The sequence below is a fragment of the Pelodiscus sinensis genome, chromosome 19, assembly GCF_052426305.1.
Source record: "Pelodiscus sinensis isolate ZL-2025 chromosome 19, ASM5242630v1, whole genome shotgun sequence".
Classification (NCBI taxonomy): domain Eukaryota; kingdom Metazoa; phylum Chordata; order Testudines; family Trionychidae; genus Pelodiscus; species Pelodiscus sinensis.
This window is the reverse complement of record NC_143070.1, coordinates 23,676,666-23,702,635: the sequence shown is the minus strand read 5'-3', so window position 1 is coordinate 23,702,635 and position 25,970 is coordinate 23,676,666. Positions and strand designations below refer to the sequence as shown.

Genomic DNA, 25,970 nt, shown 5'->3' with positions numbered 1-25,970 from the left:
GACCCGCAGCCCGTTGGTTCCCCCCCCCCGGGCCCCCAGCGCAGCAGCTGGTTCGGGGCCGCTCCGCTGTCCCGCGGGAGGCTCCCCCCGCAGAGCCGGTGCCCGCCCCAGGGGAGCTGCTCTCGGCACAGACACGCGGGGAGCGGCTGCCCCGGGGCCTGTAGAATCTCGCTCCGGCCTGGCTCCCACAGGCGGAAGCCACGTGGGGCCCCGCGGCGCTGGGGGCGTGGCCGGGCAGCTCGCGGGCTGAGCTAAACCCCGGGCGCGGGACTCTGAGCGGGGTCATTAGCCCGCTGCGCATGCGCGGTCTGACCGCGCCCGCCCCATTCTACACCCCGCAGCCGGATTTTAGTGCGTCCCCGCCCGTCACTCCCCGCCCCGCCCACTCCGCGGCGGCCTCGCAGTAACGTCACGCGCCGCGCGCCCTGAGGTGGGAGCCGTTGCGGGGGGGACCGTTGGTGCCGTTACGCGCTGCGGGGCGCGAGGGGGGCTCTGACCCACCGTCCTTGTGCTGCTTGTGGGTCTCGGGGCGCGCCCGTTGGGCTCCCTGATGCTCCCGTCGGGCTGGGGGGTGCGCGGTGGGGGCGCCCACAGGGGCTGTGAGGGGGCTGCAGAGTGTGCGGGGGGGGGGGAATTGAACACAGGGTGAGGGGGGCCCTGGCCTGAGGGGCGCAGAGACGGGCGGGAGGAGGCTCTGGTTGGGGTAGGGGACCGAGGGGCCCAGGGGAGGCCCTGGCGGGGGGGGGGGGGGGCGCTGTGAGTGAAGCTTTTGGGGCTTTTTTGGTTTTTAATTTTGATTTATTTGTATCCTCAGTGCTGGTGCCTCAGGCCCCCGGACCTGCCCCCCATTGCTGAGCGCAGGGAAGTGGCTGCCCAGCCCAGAGGCAGCCATGGCTGCAGAGCGCTCCCTGGAAAGTCTCCAGGAGGAAGCGCCGTGTCCCGTCTGTCTGGAGGATTTCACAGCCCCTGTCACTCTGGAGTGTGGGCACAATTCCTGCCAGGCCCCCCTCAGTGATCGGTGCAGTAACACTGAGCAGCAGGGACCCCTCCAGCCCAACCGGCAGCTGGCAAACGTGGTGGAACTAGCCAAGCCACTGAGTTTCCAGGCAGCAAAGAATGCAAGATGGGACGGGGTGTGTAGGGAGCACCAGGAGGCTTTGAAGCTGTTCTGTGAAGAGGATCAAACTCCTATCTGTGTGGTGTGTGACAGATCCCAGGCTCCCAGGGAGCTGTCCATAAAGGAAACTGCCCAGGAGTACAAGGTACAGAGTTGCTGTCCAATGCGTTTTTGTTATCGCTGCTAGTTACTGGTTAAACTCCCCACTGCCCCACCAGTGCCTGATTCCCTCTGGTAGCCAGCGTCAGTCTGCAGCTGCTGGGAGTTCCCATCAGCCAGCAGTCCTTGTGGCCACCCCAGACAGACCTCGAGAGAGATCCCTGGCCCAGGAGAGCCCATTTCTGCTATCAGCTCTGCCTGTCAGCAGGTTAAAAAACTCCTGTCACTGATAAAATTGTAATCGGGACTATCTTAAAGGCAGACACATGGGCTCCCAACATCTGATGGGGTTTGCCTTTGTGCTTTTATATCTGCTTCTTCAGGAAAAATTGGAGGCCCATTTGAAGACTCTGAGGGAAGAGAGAGAGCAGATGCTGGGAAGGAAAACAACAGCAGAAGGGAAACGCCAGGAGTATCTGGTAGGTGCCTGTGGCTGTGGACCAGCAGGGACTGGCAGTGGGAGGGCTGTATTAGGAGGCAGACTCTTGTGTGGCCTTGGTGAGGTTGGGCTTGTTTGTGTTTCTCCTGGATCGTGGATTGCAGGATGAGATCCATTTGTAGAAAGGCCTTGAGCATCCATGTCAGTGCATGAGTCCAGGGCCGACTTATTCATTAGGCACAGTGCCTAGGGCCCACGATACTTTTAAGGGCCCACAAAAATGTTTTAATTTCTTTTAAAATCAGAAGGAAAAACATGAACTTTTAGGATCGAAGAAAATGTTTTAACTTTTTTCTCACATCAGATAAAAATGAAACTTTTAGGGCCCACGAAAATCTATTAAATTGTGCCTAAAACAGAAAAATAAAATGTTGAAGTATTTAAAGTTATATCAAAAATAATTTTAATATTGATACTATTATGGTGGGAGGGGCCCATGAAGGCATAAGTCCCTCGTGCCCACGAAATTTTTAGGGCTCACAAAAATGTTTATTAAAATACAAAAAAACACAGGATATAAAAAATTAATTGTTTTTATTATATTATTAATTGCAATAATTCAAATAGAAAGTTAGAGCTCAACTCAACAATCGGATATTACACCATAACGGAATTTCCATCAGTAATATACATTTGCATTATTACTGACTACTTTCTTGTACACGTATACATATAATTTTATGGAACTACTTATCAATTATGAAATAAGGTGAGTATATTTGAGATGTAATGGTTTTTTTCAAATGTTATAATTAAGCACCCAATATAAATACAATAAATATACATGTGCACTTCATTCCATTCAAATGTATTCACCTGTATTTAGTGAATAACAATCCCGTATTTGCAAAATTAATAAATTATTTATATAAGGTCATCACTAACCTAAATAGATGATAACTTACTAATGAAATTACTTATAATACGTACCTTTTAAGTAATCAAAACGGAGAATGCTTTGATATATGCACTATTATTTTGTAGTGAGAAGCTTAGTGACTAAACTGTATGTCCAATATGGCCTTGGCCATAGACGCCAACTGAATGATGGCAGATAGGAGGCCCACTTAGCCTCAGTGCAGTTTACTTTTCTCAATAAGCGAGATAGATATTTCGACTGTGTTGGTATAAAGACAAATATAATCCAGCCTGGATTATATTCGTCTTTATACCAATGCAGCTGTAAAATATAATTTATATATATAATATAAATAAATACAATTTTTATGGAGGAAGGGGCCCATGAAGACAAAAGTGCCTAGGGCCCACGAAAGTCATAATGCGGCCCTGCATGGGCCCAGCCTTTGTGGCTTTCCCAGACATTCTCCCCAAAGGAGCTGAGTGTCCTCCTGAAGGGCTGTCTGATCATTTGGTGCATCAACATGTTTCCTTCTTTTTCCTCCCTGGGTATCTCTGTCAGGGTGGTGCTGAGTCCTGCCTCATGCTGTTCAGGGTCTGAATTTCCAGAGCCCATAAATAACAAAAGATTCTGCCCATGACAGGCATGGGAACATCCCTTTCAGAGGGACACGGGGGCCAAAGGAGATGCTAGGAGAGCCACGGGAGAGCTACCTCTGCCTAGTAACCACAAAGTAGAGTCAAATGTCACAAATACTGGGGTTTTCCAAGAAATTCTCCCTGCTACGCACTCAGCTCTCCATGAAAGGGCCCTGGGCTCCATTCATGCCCCTAACCAGCCCTTTCCCTGTTTTCATACAGAAATGGACCCAAGCTGAGAGGCAGATGATTGTGGCCGCGTTTCAGCAGCTGTGGCAGTTCCTGGAGGAACAAGAGCGACTCCTGCTGTCCCAGCTGGAGAAGCTGGACAAGGAGATTGGGAGGCTCCAGACTGACACTGTCAGGAAACTCTCTGCGCAGATTTCCCGTATCAGTGAGTGGATCGGTGAGCTGGAGGGGAAGTGTCAGAAGCCACCAAATGTCTTCCTGAAGGTGAGGCTGAGGGAGAAACGTTTCAGCTCCCCACACAGGGAAGGGGGGCTCCTGAATCACAAGTGCTGAGGTCCAGCTGTCAGATCTGGGTGTAACTCCATGTGCATTGCTGTCATATGAGTAATTGCTGTGCTTTGTAAAGTTACAGGCACAGAGCTACTAGAGATCGTAAAGCCCCATTCGCTCAGGGGATCCATTTTCCTGGGGCCAGGGCAGGGGCTCTCTTCCCATGTTTGCAAAATCCCTTCTCTGAGGTCCCATGTTTGCAAAATCCCTTCCCTGACGTCCTCTGTGTGTGTCCAATGGGGCTGAGAGTCTTTTCTGTGTCTTTTTTTCTAGGACGTCAGAAGCACCCTGAGTAGGTACGTGGCTCTCACTCCTCTCACGGTGCACAGCTCAGGGAAAGAGATGTTAGCACCACATCTCCACAGGGCTCTACAGCGAGATGTTAGATATGAATATTTTGTATTTATTTAATTCTGAGAGTCTCACCCTCGCAAAGCAGACTCTGGAATTCTCCATTCAGGGCACAGTCTGACCTCAAGTGTTTCCTGGAGCTGTCGCCTCCCTTTGGACTGGCTACCTTAGGACTGTGGGGTGGAACATGGGCCTGTCACTACTGGGCACAGTCAGCCCAGAGCAGCAAGGACCAAGAGTCTGTTCCATCTGAGGGCTGTTTGGAGACCTGTGTGGAAGGAACTGGGGAGGGAGGAGCTGGTGTCTTTGTCTAGTCCCTATTGGACAGATTCTTTTAGCCCTTCACCTGAGGACCTCTTGCCTCTCAGTGCCTGGAGGCCAAGGAGTGAGTTGGCCATGAAGACTCAATTCCCCTTTTGTCCCCCAGCCAGTCTCCTCAGCCCAGAAGTGAAGAACAGCAGTGGGGCCTTTCAGGGGAAGGTTGCATGGCCACGGACTGTGTTGCCTCTGCTCTCAGGCTGGGAAAACTGGAGGATTCTAACTCCAGGCCTGGTAGAGCTGAGACTCACTAGACAGAGCTTATCAGCAGTAAATGAAATACAATCACATGGAATTGTTTCTGTCCAGGTGTGAGACGGGGCACTTCCAGCTGCCAGAGGAGATTTCCCCTGAACTAGAAGAACAAGTGAGAGGCTTCTCCCAGAAAACGATTGCTCTGTCAGAGACTCTGAGGCAGTTCAAAGGTACCTAGAAGGGATGGATGAGGGGAAAGTGGTTCAAGTATCTGAGACCATTGAATCTGGCCTCTGAAGCCAACCTTCCCCTGCCTCAATTCCCACATGGAGAATGATGGCCACATCACTCTGCAGTCCTTGGAGACACTGCTTGAGTAGACCCAACTACGTCCACATAGAGCCACTTGTTTTCAAACTCTGAACCTCCCATTGAGAAATCAAAATGGCCAAAGTTACTGTAATGGCCATGTGTTCCACCACCACAGCTCCAGGATATGATAAGAGGCAGTAAGTGAATGAGAAACCAAGTGGGAGGGGGTGAGGAGGGAAAAGTAAATCTCACTTACAGCTTCTCTCTCCTGGGACAGGTTATGGGGATGTTGGCTCCATTGCTGGGAGGTGCCCAAGTGAGAGAGGAAATGAAAGTTTCAGACTCTTTCATACTCCATTCCTGAGTGTGTCTCTGTCTGGTCTCTGATACAATTGAAATGCAGAGTTCAGAGAGGAGACATTGTTATAAATAGGAGAGCCTGGAATCTCACCTCTCTTATTCCTTCCCCCACCAGACACTCTGCCCTCTGCACTGGAGAGAGCAAGAGAAAAATCCCTGGGAGCTTTCAGACAAGGTGAGTTTGCAGGTGGAGAGTCTCTAAATGATGAAAAAATTCCAGTGAAAATATCTTCATGGGGTTGTCATTGAAGTTACCAACCAGACCCAGTGACCACGGCGAGCACAGCCCTAAATCTCATACGCTGATCAGTGAGGTGACCCAGGGTCACTGCATGGGGCCCTGTGGACACTTGGAGAAACACTGGTCTATGGGTTTGTGATGCTAAAGGGGTGAAGTTAAAGCATACAATGGACGGCATCTTCTGGTTCAGACTTCACTGATCAGTCAATTGGTTTCAAGCAATAAATAGGCTGAAAGGCTTGTAGGTGACTGGCTTCCACTATATCAGTTTGTTCAAGGCAAGAAACTGCTGGATCCCCAAGGGCTGTTATGTCTAGTGCAGGCCTGGGCGAAATACAGCCCATGGGTCGGATCGACGAAGCCGTTTGATCCAGCCCACAGAGCAACTGTGAGCCTGGAGGAAAGGGGAGAAGGCTTCAGGCGCTGCTTCCACCCCCAGGACAATCTCATTGGCCAGTTTCTGGCCAAAAACATAGCACTGTGCCCCCTCCCCTCTGGGTCATAATTATTCACACACCCACATGGCCCTGCAGCCTGTGAGAGGGTCAGGCAGGCTCCCTGCCTTCCTGAGGTGCTTGGCCTCTAGCCAGGAGTCACTCAGATAAATCTCCTGTCCAGAGCTTGCCTCTGCCACCCCAACCTCTCCCTCCCCTCCTAATATCTGCTCCCCACTCCTGCCCCCAACTCTGCATACCCAAACTCTGTCCTTCTCCTGCACCTATATATGCAAGAGCTCCCCCCAGCAGACTAGGGAGACGCGGAGCAAAGCCACGGAGGATGCAGGCGGGACCGTGGCGCGTCTTGGCAGTCCCGCCACCCACGTCTCCCTGGTCTGCTGGGGGGGCGGGCCGCAGCTAGTGCGCCCGCCCCCTCTCCCCCGCAGACCAGGCGTTTCTCGCGGATGACGCCTGGGGTAGAGCAGCTGGGGGCTGCCTGGTTGGTCCCACAGCGCTGCTCCTCGGCGCTACTGGACCAACCCGGCAGCATCCCAGCTGCTCTGCCCCAGGCGTCCCCAAGTCAGCTGCTGCTGAAACTGACCAGCGGCTGATTCCAGGAAGCCCGAGGCAGAGCAACTCTGCCTCGGGCTTCCTGTAGTCAGCCACTGGTCAGTTTCAGCAGTGGCTGAATCTGGATGCCAGTTCCGACTTGCGTACAAGTTCAACTTGTACGTAACCCGGGGACTGCCTGTAAGTATCTGAATGGTGGTGTTAATTTCACTGACTCGGTTGCGGAAAGGGTTTATACCGACTTTCAGATGAGAGAGCAAAGTTTGTGCTGCAAATCAATGAATCAAAGACTAAGGATTTTAAATACAGCAGCCTACATTTAACCTACGTCCATGGTCAGGCAGATGAGTATGTGGCTTGTTATCAGAAACACTGAGTGCTGAGAACTAAATCCCATTGTTACAGACGCAGTAATGTTGTAACACAAGCCAGGTGCAGACAGAAATGAATGTGTATTTGGGGTCTAACTCCTGTGTGCTGTTTATGGAATATCTAGACTAAAACTTTTGCCCACAATGGCAGAGTCTAGCATGTGTGTCACCATGGACAGAGTCTGGGCAGAATGGGGGTGTGGAAAGGATTAAAGCCTTTTCTGAAATGTCTCCAATTCCTCTTCTCCCACTGTCAGGCTGCAGAACACTCATGTCTGACTCCAGCTCAGCCCCTGGCCTGCAGAGCCAGGGACAGGAAGTGGCCGTGGTGGAGCCTGTGAGCTTCGAGGAGGTGGCTGTGTATTTCTCTGAGGAGGAATGGGCTCTGCTGGACCCGGGCCAGAGAGCCCTCTACAGGGATGTGATGCAGGAGAATTATGAGGCTGTGAACTGGCTGAGTAAGGATTCCTGTCCCCTTGGGTAACAGCAGCTGGGTGGGCTCTGGAGCATCTGGGTTGGGTTTGGTTCAGGTTATTCATTGCCTCTGCCCCCAATGTCAGGAGTATCTGCCATAATAATCCTGGCTCTTGTGTGAAACTGTCCCCTCCGTGCTCCCTCCCAGGGAAAGCAGGTTCAGGGATGTAACAATGGTGTGGCTCTTCCCACACCTAAGGTCTCGCTGCGCTTCCCCCCATCTTGTGCCTTGACCAGAGGTGTGACTGGAAGGGCTCAGGCAGGAACAGCAGGTACTAGAGGTCTGGGTCTGGCTGCTGTTAGTGGCTGCAGGGTCCCCATGTGGCAGTGAGCTCAGCCAGTAGAAGGAGGGTGCAGTTCCTAGAGTCCTTCCCTGCCTGTAACTAATCTCTGTGACATGCTGGTACTTGCCAGTGGAAGGGGCTGGATGCTGGGGCTGAGGGAGGGTGGATGAGGCAGTTCACGCTCTGTGAGTATTTTGTTCGAGGTAGCTCTGTAGTAGAGAAACGTGAGCAGAGCTCTCCTTGCATTTCAGGCACAGGCTGGGTTTCCTTTCAAAAGTTCAGCTTCATTCTCTCTGGGGCTCACTTGTTTCTATGTGCAATGGAGATAAATCACGTCATCTGTGTTGTGTTTCTAGAGTGAAATATCTTCGGGTAGGGATTTTTTCTTCTTGTGTGAATGTCTGGCTTTGTGCTCAGGAGACCTGTGTTCAGTTCTCTGCCCATCACAGTCTTCCTGTGTGACCTTGATCAAGTCTCTTAGACTCTCTGTGTGTGGTCATTTCTTTTACTAGCTTTTATAGAGTGTCCCTGTTTCTCAGGGCTGGGAAGGATACCTACACTAAAGAGGGGTGATGCTTAGCTCCATATGAGCACTGCGATAGCACAGTGGGGTCCTGATTTACATCAGAGTTCCCAGGTGCTGCTGAGATTGATAATTTTGCTTCCTTCAGTGACTACAGTGCCATTAGAATTGCTGCTAGCGCCACAGAGCATTGATATGGCTTATTCAGGACAGCTCTTTCTGGAGCCTTGATTCCAGCGGCACTGGCAGAGCGTGCAGCTTATCCATGCAGCATACCACAGGGTTACTGCTAAGAAAGACCCAGGCTCCATTCGGAGGCTAAGGCACTCGGCCAGGTTTATTGTGAAAGGAGCAGGGTGCCAGTGTCCCAGCTCCTCAGGCACAGGTATAGTGAGACTTGTCTCAACCCAATAATGGTACCAGCTCAGTCAGCAGCTAGAACACTGCCCCTCAGCCAGTATCAACATGCCCCTCCTGTGACTTTTCCCCTCCTCTCACATTGACGCAAACAAAATGCATATTGTGTTCCATGTGTTTCTACCCCCTTTGGCCTTCTGCCTGTTTGTTTGAATAAAACATCCATATCCATTATCCCCTCATCCTGTTCATGTGCACAAGGGTCAGTGAGGTATTTGTTATGACTGTGTGTTTGCAGTTACTGCAGAGAGTGTTGAGTTGATTGCCCTCCTGCTGCTCAGGAATGTGATTTCTTGGTTAGGTGGTACCAGTGCTCCACCATTCTGCCAAAGTCTGGCTTGTTTTAGTTAAAAAATGGACATAAACAAGATAATCCTAGTCATCAGATCAGAATTTTCCCATTGACTCGGCACACAGCACACTTCGCACAAGCTTTCTTGCGATTGTGTAACAGTGGTAGCACAATGATCTTCATGGTCACATCACAGGTGGCTGTTCCGAACACTAAATTCAGGTCCGAGAAGGGGTGGAGGCAAAGCTGAGGGGAAGGCGCTCACAAGGTGCAAATGTGGTAGATTCTGTGCCTTCCTGGAGCAGCCCCAAATCAAAGGCCAGGCTCATCAGAAGAGGCAGACTGCCAGCAGCAGCCTTTGTGTGGTTTCCCAGAGTAGAACCAAGGCTACAGATGGGGAGCTGAGTAACAGCCACAAGCATCAGAGAAGCAGCACGGCCCAGCTCCACCCTGGCTGGTTGCTGGAGAAACCTAGCGCCACCCTGGGCAGCCACGGGAACTTAGCTGCTCAGAGAACTTCCTCTGCCTCCTCCTGGCCCAAGCAGAAAATCTGAGCCAAAGAGCAGGGGGATCCCAGCCCACCAGCCAGGAGCTTTGTGGACAGAGCCTTGGGGGGCTAGAGCTAGTCCTTCCTCTCCAAGACCTAGTGACCTGGCATGTGGCCGCTACAGTCTGAGCCCTGTCTGGAGGCCTTGGTGTCAGACCTGCCAGCCCTCCCTAGGGCTCCCCTTCTGAGCAGTGTGTCCCTGTCCTGCCCTGAGATACTGGGGATGAGGGGGATGGAATGGGCTTTGAGGGGGACTGAGTTGTACCCTGGAAAGTGCAGCAGTGCTCAGCTTCCCTGGGGAAAGAGCTGGGCCATTCTCAAGGTGGGGGGGGGGGGGGGGGTGCACCTTTACTGCAGGTGTGTGTGTGTGTTCTGGTCTCTTGTACCACCCAGATCCCAGTCTCTGCAAGGTGGGGAAAGGAGCCTCTCTGGATGGGTGACTCAGATCCTGGCTCTGGAAGCAGTAATGGCACAGACCTTAATGAACAAGATCAGCACTTGATTAATTGCTCTCCAAACAGGATTTCCACTCTCTGAAGTTCATGTGATCTCCTGGGTGGAGCGAGAGGAGGAGTTGCAGGTCCCAGATTACCAGAGCTGTGAGGAAGGGGAGATCATCAGTGGCATCCACACAGGTGAGCAATCAGTTAAATTGCCTCAGAAACCAGCTTATAGCAGGTGTTACTTGTGTGTTTTCATGAAGTCTGTCTGACTCTTCAGCCTGTCTTCAACTTGAGCCAGAGTGTGGTGGATGAGGAAAGGCTGGGTTTTCTCTTCCATGGAAGAGTTCTGAAGAAGGAAGGTGAACTAAGCTTATGATAATTCAATCATTATTTGAGCGTGTGTCCCCTTTTCTATTCCTCTTTCAGAGTTTTCTTTTAGCTCATCATAGAGAATAACTCCTGTCTGGATTATTTCTCTATCCCAACAGGTGATGGGATGCTGACTGAGAACCACGATCTTGTGCAGCAAGAGGGCTCGGAGCAAGTGTCTCCATGTGGGATGTTACTGGGAAGACCTGAAGGGCATGTTTCCCAGATATGTGAGCAGGGAGAGACTTATGAGAGTCAGCATAGCCCAGAAAGGCAGCATGGAAACCATCCAGGAGGGGGACAGGGTAAATCCAGTCACAGGAGCAGAGGGGAGAAAAGAAACACAGAAGCCATTTAACAGAAAATCCCCCATCAACAGTCACCTGTGAAACTCCTATTGAACATCAAAGAGCCCACACAGGAGAGAAACCTTTCTGTAGCGACTGCAGTGCCGTATGAATTGCTGCTAGCGCCACTGTTCAGGGTGCTACGGCTGTTCAGGGTGGCTCTTTCTGGAGCTCTGATGCAGTGCCACTGGCAGAGCGTGCAGTTTATCCATGCAGCACAGCTCAGGATTATTGCTAAGAAAGACCTAGTCTCCATTTGGAGGCTAAGGCGCTCGGCCATATAGTGAAAGGAGCAGCGTGCTAGTGTCCAAGCTTCTCAGGCACAGGTATAATGAGACTTGTTCCAACCAGCTAAGTCAGCATCAACATGCCCCTCCTGTGACTTCTCCTCTCACATTGACACAAACAAGATGCATATTGCGTTCCATGTGTTGCGACCCCCTTAGCCTTCTGACTGTTTGAACAAAACATCTGTATCCACTATCCGGTCATCCCGCTCATGTGCACAAGGGTCAATGTCTTTCTGAGCTATCTCTTAGGACTGTGTGTTTGCAGTTACTGCAGAGTTCTGTGTGTTGATTGGCCTCCTGCTTCTCAGGAATGTGCTTGCCTGGTTAGTTGGTACCCACTGCCCCACCATTCTGCCAAATAATAGCTATAAACTAAATAATCATAGTCATCCCATCAGAACATTCCATTGACATGGCACACAACACGCTTTGCACAAGGTTTCTTGCAGTTGTGTAACAGTGGTAGCACAATGATTCATCATGTTACAGGTGGATTTTCAAAACACTAATTGAAGGTCCGAGAAGGGGTAGGGCCAAAGCTGAGGGAAACGCACTCACAAGGGGTAAAGGTGGTAGATTCTGTGCAGCCCTGGAGGGGCACCAATTCAAAGGCCAGGCTCGCCACAAGAGGCAGACTGGGAAACCACACAAAGGCTGCTGCTCACACAGTAGATGTGCAGAGAGGGAGTTGAGCAACAGCTGCAAGCACCAGAGAAGCAGCTCTGCCCTGGTTGGCCACAAGAGAAGCCCAGCGCCAGCCTGGCCTGCTACAGGAACAGCAGCTGTTATGGGCAGCTGGCAGGGTCCACCCAGACACAGGCAATTGGGATCAGGAATGTGGAGCATAGGCAGGGCCTGAAGCAACCAGCCCAAGTAGAGCATCTGAGACAAAGATCAAGGCATGGCCAGCACCCAGCCAGGAGCTTTGTGGACAGAGCCCTTGTGGAGCTAGAGGTCTCCTGGTCCTTGCTCTATAAGTCCTACTGACTTGCCATGTGGCTGCTACAGTCAGCCCTGCCTGGGGACGTTGGTGTCAGACCTGTAAGCCCTTCCTAGAGCTCCCCTTCTGAGCAGTGTGTTTCTGTCCTGCCCTGGAATGCCAGGGGGTTGAAATGGGCTGTGAGGGGGACTGAGTTGTACCTTAGAGTGCAGCAGAGTGCTCAACCCCCCTGTGGAATGAACTGGACCTTTCCTAAGTTGGGGGGGATGCACCTTTACTGCAGGGGACTGTAGCCTGGGCTCTTATACCAGCCAGATCCCAATCTCTGTAAGGTGGGGAAGGAGCCTCTCGAGGTGGGAGACTCAGATCCTGGCTCTGGAAGCAGTAATGGTACAGACCTTAATGCACAAGATCAGCACTTGGTTAATTGCTCTCCAAACAGGATTTCCTGTCAATAAAGCTCATGTGATCTCCTGGGTGGAGCCAGAGGAGGAGTTGCAGGTCCCAGATCCCCAGAGGTGTGATGAAGGGGAGATCATCACCCACAGAGGTGAGCTATCAGCTAAACTGACTCAGAAACTGGTTTATAGCAGGTCTAACTTGTGTGTTTTCATGAAGTCTGACTATTCAGCCTGTCTTCAGCTCAAGTCAATGCGTGGTGGATGGGGAAATGCTGGGTTCTCTCCTCTGTGGAAGTGTTGTGAAGAATGATGAACTCAGCTCCTGATAATACAACCATTACTTGAGTGTCCCTTTTTCTATTCCTCTCTTAGTTTTCTCTTTTAGATCATCATGAAGAATAACTCCTGTCTGGATTCTTTTTGTCCCAGCAGGTGAGAGGATGCTGACTGAGAACTATAAGAGTCTTCAGCAGGAAGGACTGGAGCAAGTGGCTCCATGTGGGATGTTATTGGGAAGATCTGAAGGGCATGTTTTCCAGATACGTGAGCAAGGAGAGAGATGTGAGAGTCAACATAGCCCAGAAAGGCAGCAGGGAAACCATCCAGGAGAGGGACAGTGTAATGCCAGTCACAGGAGCAGAGGGGAGAAAAGAAACACAGAAACCGTTCGACAGAAAATCCCCCATCAACAGTCACCCTGCATTTGTAGTGACTGTGAAACTCTTATTGAACATCAAACAACCCACACAGGCGGGAAGCCCTTCAAATGCTCTGACTGTGGAAAAAGTTTCAGTCATAGGTCACAGCTTGGTAAACATAGCAGAATCCATAAAGGAGAGAAACCCTTTATCTGCTCTGACTGTGGGAAAAGCTTCAGTAGAAACTCACACCTTGTTCAACACAGGAGGACCCACACAGGAGAGAGACCTTTCAATTGCTCTGACTGTGAGAAAAGCTACAGCTGCAAGTCAAACCTTGTTATCCATTGGAGAACGCACACAGGTGAGAAACCCTTTACCTGCTCTGACTGTGGGAAAAGCTTCAGGCGTAGGTCACAGCTTGGCAGACATAGCAGAATCCATAAAGGAGAGAAGCCCTTTACCTGCTCTGACTGTGGGAAAAGCTTCAGTAGAAAAGCACACCTTGTTCAACACAGGAGGACCCACACAGGAGAGAAACCTTTCAATTGCTCTGACTGCGAGAAAAGCTACAGCTGCAAGTCAAACCTTGTTATCCATTGGAGAACCCACACAGGTGAGAAACCCTTTACCTGCTCTGACTGTGGGAAAAGCTTCAGTCGTAGGTCACATCTTGGTATACATAGCAGAATCCATAAAGGAGAGAAACCTTTTACCTGCTCTGACTGTGGGAAAAGCTTCAATACGAGTTCAAACCTTGGTAACCACAGGAGGACCCACACAGGAGAGAAACCCTTTACGTGCTCTGATTGTGGGAAGAGCTTCAGTATGAGATCAGACCTTGGTAAACACAGGAGGATCCACACAGGAGAGAAACCCTTTACCTGCTCTGACTGCGGGAAGAGCTTCAGTACGAGTTCAAGCTTTGTTAAACACAGGAGGATCCACACAGGAGGGAAACCTTTTGATTGTTGTGACTGTGGGAAAAGCTTCAGTAGAAGCTCACACCTTGTTAGACATAAGAGAATCCACACAGGAGAGACACCCTTCATCTGCTCTGACTGGGAAAAGGTTCAGGAGGAGCTCTCATCTTATTAGTCATGGGAGAATCCATACAGGATAGCAATCCTTCGGCTGCTCTGACTGCAGGAAAAGCTTCAGTCAGTGCTCCTGCGTTACTAGCCATCAGATAATACATACAAGAGAGTCACCTCTTAACGGCTCTGATTGCAGAAAAGGCTTCAAACACAGGTCAGACTTTGTTAAACATAAGACAATCCACAGCGGAGAGAAAACTATTGTGCTGCTCTGACTGTGGGGAAAGCTTCAGTTAGCTCAAATCTTGTTAGCCATTGGAGAACCACAGAGGGGAGAAACCTATCACTTGAGTTCCCTTTAAGCTATGTGATCAGGTGGTTGTGCCTATTAAATGCCATGCAAGCTTATAGGGCTTTGATGGGGAGAGGTACCTCAACCCACTGGTCTCAATCTTGCCCCAAACCTGCCATGACCAGAGGACAGGTGGCTATCCCACAACCCTGGCACTAGTCCCAGAGCTACTATGGCAGGGAGAAGTGTGTCTCCCTCCTCCCGCTTTACAATAACACCTAAGCTGTGGGAGCAAGAGCTCATGGGATTCTTCTGTCCTCGGTGTAGCCTTTCAGTGACCTAACTATCAGTCCCCTCCATCTTTGATATCACACCCCCAGCTGGAGCCCTCAACCAGTATTCTCTCTAAGATTTTCCATGCAGGAGTAGAGTGAGGTTTTTTTTCTTGTGCACCAACAATGACATAGTGACATTCTGTGTACCTGTTCAGATCTGTGGCCCTGTGGAACCAACGAGTTACTGAGAATTTTTGCACACAGACGTACGTGTGTGTGTGTGTGTGTGTGTGTGTGTACACACACAAAAGATCAATTAAGAAAGGAAAAATACAAAAATTCCCTCTTCCAACTACACATTCTTCAACTTTTAGATGATGATTCGAGCTGTTGAAAGGAGCCAGAAACACAGGAAGGGCTGAAAATCAGCTCTCAGGAGGCACCTCCAGCTGCCCCCAGAGTGTGGCTCACCCCACGCTAGCCATGGGCAAAACTCAACACCTTGACATGTCATCTCCCTCCTAAAGCCAGGGGCTTGTCTCCCACAGCCGCAGCCTCAGCAAGGAGCCGCACTGGTGCTCACGCTGCTCCTGGGGAAAGGAATGGGTGCCACAGGGGCTGGGGCTGGTGGGGAATGGGCAGTTGTCACAGAAGGGGAAGGATAAAATGCAGCCACATTGCTGAGGGCAGGGAGAGCAGCTGGTGCTGGCTGGTGGTGCCGTGGGACGTCCCTGTCCCTGTCCCTGGCGGAGCTCTGCAATGTGACCTTGCCTCCCAAGGCAGCAAGTGCAGAATCCCCCTCGGTGAGCACAAGAGGCTTCGACCGGCCTGGTCTGAATCCGGCTGAAGGGCCCAAATTCCCCAGTGCTGGAGTGTCAGAACCCCTGTCAACCGGCCCCATGTTTGTCCCCTCCCCCACCAGGCAGGGCAGGGCCCACGCTTCTACTAGGAGTCCCAGGAGGGAGTTCCAGGCCCGTCGCTTGCACCCAGAGCACGGGGACAACCATGGAGCAGGACTGAGTGGCCAGTGTGTGGTACCCAGGGGCTCACAGTGGAAGTCAGAGCCCTGCCTGGCCTGTGCCAGTCACCTCTGCACCCGCTCCAGGCTTGTGGTTTCCTTCTTCCCAATGCTCCTCCCCAATCAGCCTTTTCCCGAACCAGCAGTTCCATGGGGGGACAGGGGAGGCCAGAAAGACATAAGAAAATGTAACAAAATCCACAGCAAGGCACCACTGGGAGTTGAACCCAAGATCTCCTGTTTACAAAACAGGTGCTTTAGCCAGCTAAGCCATGGTGCCCTCTACAGGGAATTTGGTGAAACTGTTCTACTCTATGGTCCCAGACAACACCTTTGACTCCCAAAGTGCAGCCATTCCCCATTTCCCTCCATCCCTGGCGGTGTTTGGCTCCCTGGGCACAGGAGGCTACAGCTCAGTAGGCAGAGGCTCTAACATGCACATCTCCCCCAGCCGCTGGGGCTGTAGATTTTACCTTGAGATTTAGTATTGTTGGGGGGAGGGAAAAGTGTAGCAAACATTGATCATCTGTATGTAAACCCTTGGCACTCAGGGTTTGGGGTGGGGGCCCAGCCTCCTTTGGGTTGGTCCCTTCCTGAGGGCCCAGAATTAAGAGAGAATTCCTTTGCCCTGTAGTCTCCTGAGTTGGCCAAAGAGTAAGTAACAAAATTTTTGTTCACATACAAGTACAGGAGATCAGCCTACCACCGTAGTGGTGGCCAAGTGGTTAAGGAGTTTGATTAGAAACCCTTTGTAACCTCCCCCAGACACCCCCAACAAGTCTGTCTCCTGTGTCCCTCTCCACCTCAGTCCCAGTGTGTGCATGATTTCATATCTGAGGAAACTCTTTTTCCCTGCCAATCCTTCCTGAGCAAGCTCTACCCTTCTGTGCCAATATTCCAGTCGTGTATTATCCCACCAAGTCACTGTGATACCAACTTCTTCCTGCTTGTTACCTATAGTCCTGTGTGTCTATACCAGCATCTAAGACACAGATTATATATTGCTTCCCAGTGGTCCCACGTCCCTCCTTTATCTCTGCTGTTACAGTCCTGCTCTCTCCCATTTCTGGCCTATCTCCCAAGTGTCCATGTGATTCACTTACCTGTGGGCTTTGGTCACCTGCCCCTGTCAAACCTACTTTAAAGCCTCCTCACTAGGTTAGCCAGTCTGCATCCAAATATTCTTTCCCTTCCTCCACAGGTGAACCCCACCCCTGCTGAGTAGCCCTTCCTGCAACAGCATCCAATGGGCAAGGAAGCCAAAGCCCCCTGCCCACTGAGCTGTAGCTTTCTGTGCCCAGGGAGCCAGACACTGCCAGGGCGGGAAGGCTGGAGGGAAATGGCTGCATTTTGGGAGTCAAAGGTGTTGTCTGGAATCTTAAAGTAGAACAATTTTACAGCAGTGTGCGAGGGGGATACTACGGCTTAGCTGGCTAAAGCACTTGCCTTGTAAACAGAAGATCTTGAGTCCAGCTCTCAGTGGTGCCTTATTGTAGCCTCTTCCACTTCTTGTCAGCTTCCTGCAAATCACCTCACAACGGTCAGTGAGGGGGAGTGTGGATAGACAGAGCTGTGCTGTAGAGCAGCTGTTAGGTGTGGAAATTGATGGGCTCCTTTGGCCTCCCTGAGCAACTCACACATGTAAGAAAACTGCAGTTGAAAGTATTTGTATGGGAGTCAGGATGGCTGAGTGGTCAAAGGCACTAGACTCAAAGTTCTATCTTTCCTTCAGTGGGGTGTTTTGGTTTCTGAATGGAGTGGGTTCAAATCCCACTCCTGACACATCCTCCATTTTGTATCTAGAGAAGTGACCTCATTTCCCTCTCTCCTGGGACATTGTAGAAGCACTTGCTCAGCATTTCTCTAAGGCTGCATTTACACAGCAGCGTTCCTTAGGAATAACAGCCATTATACTGCAATAACAATAACAATGGGAGCATCGACAGCAATTCCATTATTCCGACTTCTGTAACGGTCCATCCAGACCAGTGGTCTGAGGAGCCAGGAGGTTTCCAGGCTGCAGACAGACAAGCACAAAGACAAAGCAAAATCTCAGCCACTTCCTGCTCAGCCCAGCAGGGTCTCTGTGTGGCCCCCAGACCTTTTGTTTGCCATTCCCCAGGTTCAGGGGCCCAGATTCAGCAACACTCACAGGCTGGGGCTGGTTTGCTGTTTCACCCCACAGCCCAGCAACGAGCCCCCAAACTCCCTCTGTGCTCAGGGAGCCAGGTTTGCTGTGTGAAGGGGATGGTTTAATGCTTCACCCCACGACCCAGCAATGAGCCCCCAAACTCCGCCTGTGCTCTGAGAGCTCAGTTTGCTGAGAGTCCCCCCCCCCCCCGCCTGAGACTCTGTTTGCTTGAGACCCCAGAGCCCTCCCTTGGGCTGCCTGGCATGTGGGGAATTAGTTCTAGTGGTGGATTTGCAGAGTCCCACAGCAGCTGCTGCCAGTGTGCGGATGTGCACGTCTGTCTGGGGTTACTGGGCACCGGACTGATTGGGTGAGTCCCGGATTCTGTTCCTGCCAGGATGGACAAAGCAGCAGTGAGAGAGGAGCTTCAATAGCTCAGCTGGCAGAGCAAGGGCTGTATTGGTGTTCAGCAGGTGTTCCTAGGGGGCTGGCTTGATGCTGCTCTAAGGAGAGCTCCTTTATCCTTCCCTGGCAGAGGAGGGGCAGGACTTGCTGGCTCCTAGATGGAGCAACAGGACAGGCAAGGCCCTTCCAGGAGGCACAGCTGGGGTCCTCACAGAGGAGCCAAAGAAGGGACAAGCCTCAAGAACAAAGGCTTTTGCCAAAGCCTGGGATTGAACCAGGGACCTTTAGATCTTCAGTCTAACACTGTTCCCACTGAGCTACTTTGGCACCTGATATAATTGCCTTCCCGCCCACCTGTCAGTTCGCTAGCTCACCCGCACGCTCCCCCAGCCCCCCATATGTCTCTACTGCATGTTGTGCTTGCACAAAAACCTCCCCCTGTGTGTGTGACGGCATGTTGGGGTTCCCCCGACTCCTGCCACCCAAAATGGCATGAACAGACTCCACCAGCCAGTAGAATAGAGGGAGTTTATTGCTTCTCCAGGATACAGCACAGATGTCATCTGGTTACAGGAACTGGAGCTAAGAGGCCTCAGTGCCCCCCCCCCCTTGAGATGGGGGGTGGCTGGGCCCTACAATCCCAGTCCCCTCCCCAGCTCCCTCTGCCCTGCTTCCCATACAGAGACCAACTCTCTTCCAGCCCTGCCCCCCAGACAGGGGCAGCATTCCACCTTCCTTTGTTTCTCTCCCTGGGGGGTAGCTGGTCGGACAGGTTGAAAGACCCTTGTCTAGTGACTCAGCCCCTGCCCTGCTGGACCATGCTACAGACAGCAGCCAGTGGGGGTCACCCACAGCCCCAGCATAGAAACCAGCAAGGTCCCAACACTACATCACACAGTGGTTGCTAGATGGATCCATTCACATATAGCTTTACTGAAACCCCCCTCGTTTCTGCCTTGAGCCTCCCCCCGCCCAATGTGTGTTGCCCAATAGAACAGTCCCTGTAAGAAATGTGTCACTTTCAGCCCTGGGAGCAGCTCAGCCATGCAAAGGGGCTGCCTGGGGCAGGACATTAGCCCTGGAGGGCAGGGGTGGGTGTGGCAGTGACATCACAAGGGCCTTTTGCAGCCCCTCAGCTTATTGGCTAAAGGAGTTTGGGAGGCGGTCACCTCACAGAGAGTCCATGACAATGGCCAGGTGGGACAGGGGCCATCTCAGAGACACACACACCCCATGGCTTTGCTGCAGGGAGTCTCCTGGAGATCTGTTCTTGAGGTCAGAGAGAGAACGGGAGTCACAAGAACAGAAACCAAACAGAACATCAGAACAGCCAGACTGGGCCATGCCAGTTGCCCAACTAGCCCAGGATCCTGTGTCACGACAGCAGACAATGTCATTGCCCAGTGGGAATCCTCAGGACAGACAATTATTAAGTGATCCCTCCCATCGCCAATTCCCAGCTTCTGGTATACACCAGCTACGGACACCTTCCTTGTCCATCCTGGTTAAATGCCATTGATTGACCTTTCCTGCATTAAATTATCCAGTTCTTTTTCAGACCTTTTTATAGATTTCACCTTCACAACATCCTCTGGCAAGGAGTTCCACTCAGCACAAAAATGCTCCCTTTTGGTCTATTTTTAACTTGACTACTTACCAATTTCATTCTGTCACCCTGGTTCCTGAGTAGGAGAAAAAATCGTTTCTTATTTGCTTTTTGCATCCCTGTATCATTACATAAACCCCTGTCCAATCGCCCCTTGCTCGTCCCTTTCCCAAGCTGAGAAGAAGACGTTCCATGAACTCCTGAGAGCTGCTTTCCAAAGAAGAGGCATTCCCCTACACAAAGCCCCAGGAAATACCAATGGACATTGGGAAAGCTACCTCTCAGGCAGCGCTACTGAATGGATCTGGCTGGGGTCCAGCTGACTAATGCCATCAATGGAAGAATCCCAATGAGACTTCTCAGCCCAAGTGCAGAGACTGTGGAGTCTCCCACTCCCAGCCCAGTGGCAGAGGGGCAGCACCCTGAGGAGGCAGATCCTGAGGCAGAGGAGACCTTTGAAGGGAACAGAGAAAAGGGAGACGTGAGGTGAGAAGAAGGGGAGCAAGTCGCCTCTTCTCAAGCAAGACAAGGTGTGAAACTCAAGCTGAGCTCCAAGGGCTGGTTCCTGCCGTGGTGGGTCCTTGCAAGGCCTGACTTGAGAAGCAACAAAAAGTGCCCTGTGTGTAGCCAGGAGAAAGGGTGCAGGAGAAAGGGAAAGTGTTGGAGCAAGCTGGAGGTGCCGAGTCTTGGGGTGGCTGGGATCTGGGTATCAGGGGGGAACCTTACCTGATTTTGTGTCCCCTTGCAGCAAAGGCTACAGATGTCCCAGAGGTCCTGTTGTTGGCCTATGCGGCTGCAATGCCCCAGGAGCTTTGATTTGTAGCTCAAAGCTGGAGCTGCTGTGGAAGGAGGTGAAGCTACAGAAGCTGACGGGGACAATCAGCGGGTGGAGGGTTATTTTTTCTCCTCCCTGGGCTGATGTGGCTAGAACTGAGGAGAAGAAAATGAGGAGCTGGCAGCTCGGGTTATTGACTTCCATGAGAACAAGAGGTGGAGTGTTCACAAGGTGCATTTCCCTCCCCCACAGAGCAGTTGTAGAAAGAGCTAGGAACAGAACAGTCAGACAAGTTTCACAGTTGATGTGTGTTTCTGTGGTGCAGTGGTTATAACATTTGCCTAATATGCAAAAGGTCCCTGGTTCAGAGTCAGGCAAAAACACAGCATCTTCTCTTATTGCCGCTCCCCTTGGTGCCCTGGGTAAGGGCAGCTCCTGGTACTGAGACTGTGCCTGGGATAAACCCAACTCCCATGCGACAGGCGGGGGTGACATCAGCTGAGAATGCCCCTTGGTGCCAGCCTGGGGAAGCCAGATGGGTCAGGCCAGGCACCTGATGGACACTTGTGTCTCAGCCTCCCCTGCCCTCGGATGCTGGCGTATGGGGCCGGCTCTTCCTGCTGCTTCCTTTGTGTGACTTGCCCAAGGAGGCAGTGAGGTAGGAATGGGGCAGAGGAGGGAGGCCAAGCTGAGGGGGGCAGGACAAAAGCTCAAAATTTCAGTGGGACTCAGTAGGGTGAGCAGAGACCTCCCCCCCCCCCTTGTTCTGCCAAATCCTGTGGGGGTGGGGCTGGCTGTGGGGAGGCAGAGTCCTCAAAATCCACCTTCTTTGGCTTCCTTTCCTGCAGGCCCGCTAGAGAGGGATTTGTGCCCCCTGCTGCGAGTCTGAAAACACCTGCCCCCTGGCAGCTCTGTCTCTTGTCTGGCAGTCTGGGAGGGGCTGGGGCCCTGGCAATGCAGAGTCAGGCCTACGCGTGGCTGTAGACAGCAGCAAAGACTTCCAAGAGGAGATAGCTGAAAATTCAGCATCAAACGTGCCCCCTGCTGTGGTCCTGTAAGGCGACCTTGACAATGCAGCGCTATTTCGGGGTACTAAGGCATCTGTAATATCTATCCCGTGTGTTAACAGTGCCCTATTCTTTTGAAATACAATGGGCTCGCTATTCCAACATCCCTGTAAACCTCATTCCATGAGGAGGAAGGGAAATTTTGGAATAGCAGGTTATTTCAAAATGTGGTGCTGTGTAAACACCGAAGCGTTTTTCAAAAGAAGATGAAAATGACAACTTCTGTAGCTCAAAATGTTTACCATATGTCAACCCTCTGTCTACTCTGAACCCTAAACTTGAAATAAGATGCTACATCAGGGCTCTGTTTGCCCTGTTTAGTCCAGAGAACACATCTGCTCTTCCACAAAATTTCTCGGAAGAGCAGACATGATTTTCTGGCATCTCTGTGAACTTCATTTTATGAAGAAGGGATGTTCCAAAAAAGGGTTTTTTCCCCCACATTTGGCCCAGTGTAGACAGGCCAAATGTCAGAAAAGCCTCTTCCAAAAAAAGAAGCTGAAAAAGCTATGCAAACTGGGGTTCACAATTTGCCTAGCTTTTTCAGAAGAACAGTGTAGTGTAGACATAGCTTGAGTGTTGCACAGCACTGGTAGGAGACATGGAGGGACAAAAGGGTCCATGGGCATCTGCAGCCTTTCAGAGCAGCCCTTGCCTCCACCCTCGCTGGGGTCTGCTGGACTAAAGCCCATCCTAGTGTCAGCCTAAGGATTGCCCATTCTGTAAAAGCTGCCCTGGAAATGAAGAAGCAGCTAAAGTAACTCTGATGGGATTTGAACCCACAACCTTTAAATCACTGCCCTGGTTCACCCAGAGCACCACAGCTTATAAATCCAACACATTTCCTGTTGTGAAGCAGAGCCTCCCAGACTGTTAGCTTTGCTGTCTCGGATATCTGCTTTGCAGCATGCCAATTGCTGGGGGAAAAGAAAGGGGAGCCAGGTCTGTTTCTTTTGGGAGAGCAAGTAAGAAGGGGGGGGGGGAACCACTGAGCACCCTGACAGTGAAAACAATTGGGCTATGTCTACACTGGTGGGTTTTGTGCCAGAAATATGCAAATGAGGTTAAGCATAGCGGCATTGCACAAGAGGGTTTTTCTTGCACAAGAAAGGGCTGTGTAGTTGCTCCTTCTGGCACAAGAGCCTCTTCCACAACAATGGCAGCTCATTAGGTATGCAAATGAGGCTCACTCACTCCCTTGGCCACTTGTCACTGCTTCTACCAGCCGCCCGCCAGCCACTCCCTCTAGCCACCCCATCTATGCAGCTGTGGGTGCCAGTGTCTCACCACACTGTGAAATCAGACCAGAGATGGACACTGTCAGTAAACACCCATATCGGAAACGCTCCTGTGGATGCTGGGCCCACCAGAGTCCTGCGCCGCTGCCATCTGCCTGCTCCGTGGACATCTTCCCATTGCAGCGCGCGCCGAGCCAGACTGTGACTAGACACCCCTCTCTGGGCACCCAGGGCTACATCTACACTGCAGGCTTCTTGCTCAAGAACAGCCGTTCTTGCGCAAAAACTTAAGGAGCATCTACACTGCATGCGTGTTCTTGCACAAGTAAATTTATGGCAAAACGTAGGAAAAGAAGGCTTCTTGGGCAAGAGTTATTCCTCTCCCCATGAGGAATAAACCCTCTTGTGCAAGAGCTCTTGCAGAAGAAGGTAGTATGAATGGGCAAGAGGGTTTTTTTTGTGCAAGAAATCCCTATGGCTAAAATGGCCATCAGAGCTTTCTTGCACAAGAGAGCGTGCACACTGCCACAGACATTCTTGCGCAAAAGCACATGGCAGTGTGGACATGCTCTTGCACAAGACATTTTGCGCAAGAACTCTTGCACAAAACAGTTCTTGTGTAAGAAGCCTGCAGGGTAAATGTAGCCAAGGGGTGTTTGGGTTTCTTACAAGCACTGAGCTTTGTACAACAGCCCAGAGAACATTGTGAAAAGCCAAAACCTTCCAGCCTTGGATGTCCCTGGCCAGCCAGCAAGTGGCACAATGGTTCCTGGCAGTGATGGCTTTGGGTAATTGGTAACAAACTCCTACAACTCAGATGAGGTGGCAGAGTGGTTAAGGTGATGGACTGCTAATCCATTGTGCTCTGCATGCGTGGGTTCAAATCCCATCCTCATTGGATGTTTGCATCCCTTCCTCTTGCTTCTCCCAGACCTCTCTTCAGTTCAGTGCCAGCCCCTCCCACTGCAACCTGGGGAAAGGGGAAATCTCCACAGAGATACTCCCAGCTGGGACCCTCAATTCCTTCTGCCCTCAAGGGGAAACCTCACAAAGGAGATTCCAGGCAGCCAGGCCATGGGGGTCTCTGAGATGCTGCAGCCTGTCCCACCTGGCTGTTACCATGGACCCTCTGTGAGGTCACTGCCTCCCAACCAATGAGCTGAGGTGCTGCAGAAGGCCTTTGTGATGTCACTGCTGCCTCCCAGGGCTCATGTCCTGCCCCTGGCCAGCCCCTTGGCATGTGTAAGCTGCTCTCCCTGCCCCCGTCACTCAGGGCTGGTTCTGGGGCTCACACAGGGAACATCAGAGGCTGCTCAGGGTGCCACATGCCCCCAAGGTCACCTTTTAAATGTCAGGGCAAGCCAGGATCTATCCTGTCCCTTCCCCAAGACCCCACCTTCCCCACCCCTTTGCTGAGCCCCTGCCCGCCCCAAATCTTTCCATGGACTCTTGGTTACTAATGGACACTCGCCACTAATGACATAATCACACCCCAGCCATTTTGCTAGGGCTGCAGCTGGGGAGAAAAGTTTCATTTAAATAAACAGATTAAGCGTTTGAACTGTCTCATGTTAGTTGATCAAACTTCATTGTAAATAAAGGAAAACATTACGGCCAGCACACAAGGTTTCAGTGTCACTTTATGTATGGCAGGGGTGGGGAACCTTTTCTGGGTGGGGGGCCACTGACCCGCAGAAAATTGGGGGCCACAAAAGTGAGAAACAAAAAACCTCTTCCAAAGGCCCCCAGCCCTCTCTGATGTGGCCCCCAACTAAGACACCTCACGCCTCTGGCGTTCCAGCCCCATGGCGTGAGGGGAAGGGACAGGGAGGACTGAGGTTCACATTTACTTTTCTGGGGAAGCAGAACTAGTGGATTTTGTGGACCTGCTTAGTCTATTGGTTTCTAATCAAAAACCTGAACCACTCAGCCGCTTCAGCCCTGATCTTAGCAGTGTCAGAGGGCTGGGGAAATTGGTAAATAATCCCAGTGCCCAGGCCTGACGGCACCTGCCCCACAGAATTCACACAGCAAACCTGGCTCCCAGAGCACAGGGGGAGTTGGGGGCTCATTGCTGGGCCATGGGGTGAAGCATTAAACCAGCCCCTTCCTGTGGGGCTGTGAGTGTTGCTGTCCCTGATGTACCGACAGGGCCATGGAGACAGGGAGAGATTCACTGAACAGGCCAAGGTCGCCTAGCGAGTTAGAGCCAAGATCTGCTCCCAGCTCCCTTCCCCACCCACCGACGTGCTGACTCCCTCGCTGCCATGGGGCTGTTTGCATTGGCCTCTTCTCTCTGGAACCAGGTTTAAGCCACAGCTGAGGCTCTGGGCAGGGGGCTGGGTATGGGGGGTCTGAGTGTGGGAGGGGGAGCGTGTGTTCCTCTGGCTCAGCTTTTCCCTTTATTCTAGCCCAGCAATTACCCTGCTGCAAAGCAGAGTGAAGAAATGAGGGTTGCTGTGAGCTACGGTGCAATAATCAGGGTCTTGGACTTCTAAGCTGTAGCCATTAGTGTGAGCTAGACTAGTCATTCCAATGTTGTGGGTTCAAATCCCACTGGAGTCACTTTAGGTGCTCTCTGATTTCCAGAGCAGCTTTTACAGAACAGGCTGGACCTGCCCCTGTTGCATGATGAGAGTGTCAGGAAGCTTGTGATCCCAAGACCTCTGTATGAGACTCCCCTGGGGGGGCTCACAGGAGAGAGCTCCTGGGTACCACACAAGGGCCACGGAGACCTGCTCCATGGTCAGCTGGGTGCGAGAGACGTGCCTGAGACTCCTGGTGGGTGTGTGGGCCCTGCCATGCCCTTCCTTGAAAGAGACGGGGCAAACACAGGGCTGGTTGACAGGGGCTGTGACACTCCAGCAGCGGGGCAGTCCAGTCTTTCAGCTGGATTCAGACCAGGCTGGTTGGAGCCTCTTGCGCTCACCAAGGGGGATTCTGCACTTGCTGCCTTGGGAGCCAGGGTCACATGGCAGAGCTCCCCCAGGGCAGGATTTGGGTCTCAGGGTTTGGGTTGGAGTCCCTGGGACGGGGGAGCGGGGTTTGGTCCCTTCCTGAGGGCACAGAATTAACAAGAGAGAATTCCTTCCCCTCCAGCAATCTGAGTTGGCTAAAGAGTTGGTAACAGAATATTTTCCCAAGTTTAAATAGAGGAAAGAAAAGCCTCCGTGGTGTAGCAATCACTGTATTTTTTTAACATACAGCAGCTCCTTAGTTCAAAGCCCTATAGAAACACAGGTTCTTGAGGTGTCCTCTCTGATGGGACAGACATG

General features: G+C 51.7%; 1 protein-coding gene and 3 non-coding genes across 4 annotated transcripts; 2 read left to right on the top strand and 2 right to left on the bottom strand.

Annotated features, from left to right (window-relative positions):
* Nucleotides 1-19: 19 nt before the first annotated feature.
* On the top strand, nt 20-24,224 carry LOC142821593 (uncharacterized). Its single transcript, XM_075913004.2, has 12 exons — nt 20-430; nt 815-1,262; nt 1,600-1,695; nt 3,435-3,665; nt 4,005-4,027; nt 4,710-4,825; nt 5,383-5,442; nt 7,144-7,344; nt 9,945-10,058; nt 10,355-10,540; nt 12,255-12,362; nt 12,643-24,224. The coding sequence occupies exons 2-12, from the start codon at nt 891-893 to the stop codon at nt 13,947-13,949; spliced, it is 2,814 nt and encodes a 937-aa protein (XP_075769119.2). The 5' UTR covers nt 20-430; nt 815-890; the 3' UTR covers nt 13,950-24,224.
* TRNAT-UGU (transfer RNA threonine (anticodon UGU)) lies at nt 15,680-15,753 on the bottom strand. The gene has a single exon. It is a non-coding gene; the product is annotated as a tRNA-Thr (tRNA).
* On the top strand, nt 17,150-17,255 carry TRNAL-CAA (transfer RNA leucine (anticodon CAA)). Its single transcript has 2 exons — nt 17,150-17,187; nt 17,220-17,255. It is a non-coding gene; the product is annotated as a tRNA-Leu (tRNA).
* TRNAF-GAA (transfer RNA phenylalanine (anticodon GAA)) lies at nt 18,264-18,336 on the bottom strand. The gene has a single exon. It is a non-coding gene; the product is annotated as a tRNA-Phe (tRNA).
* Nucleotides 24,225-25,970: the final 1,746 nt, after the last annotated feature.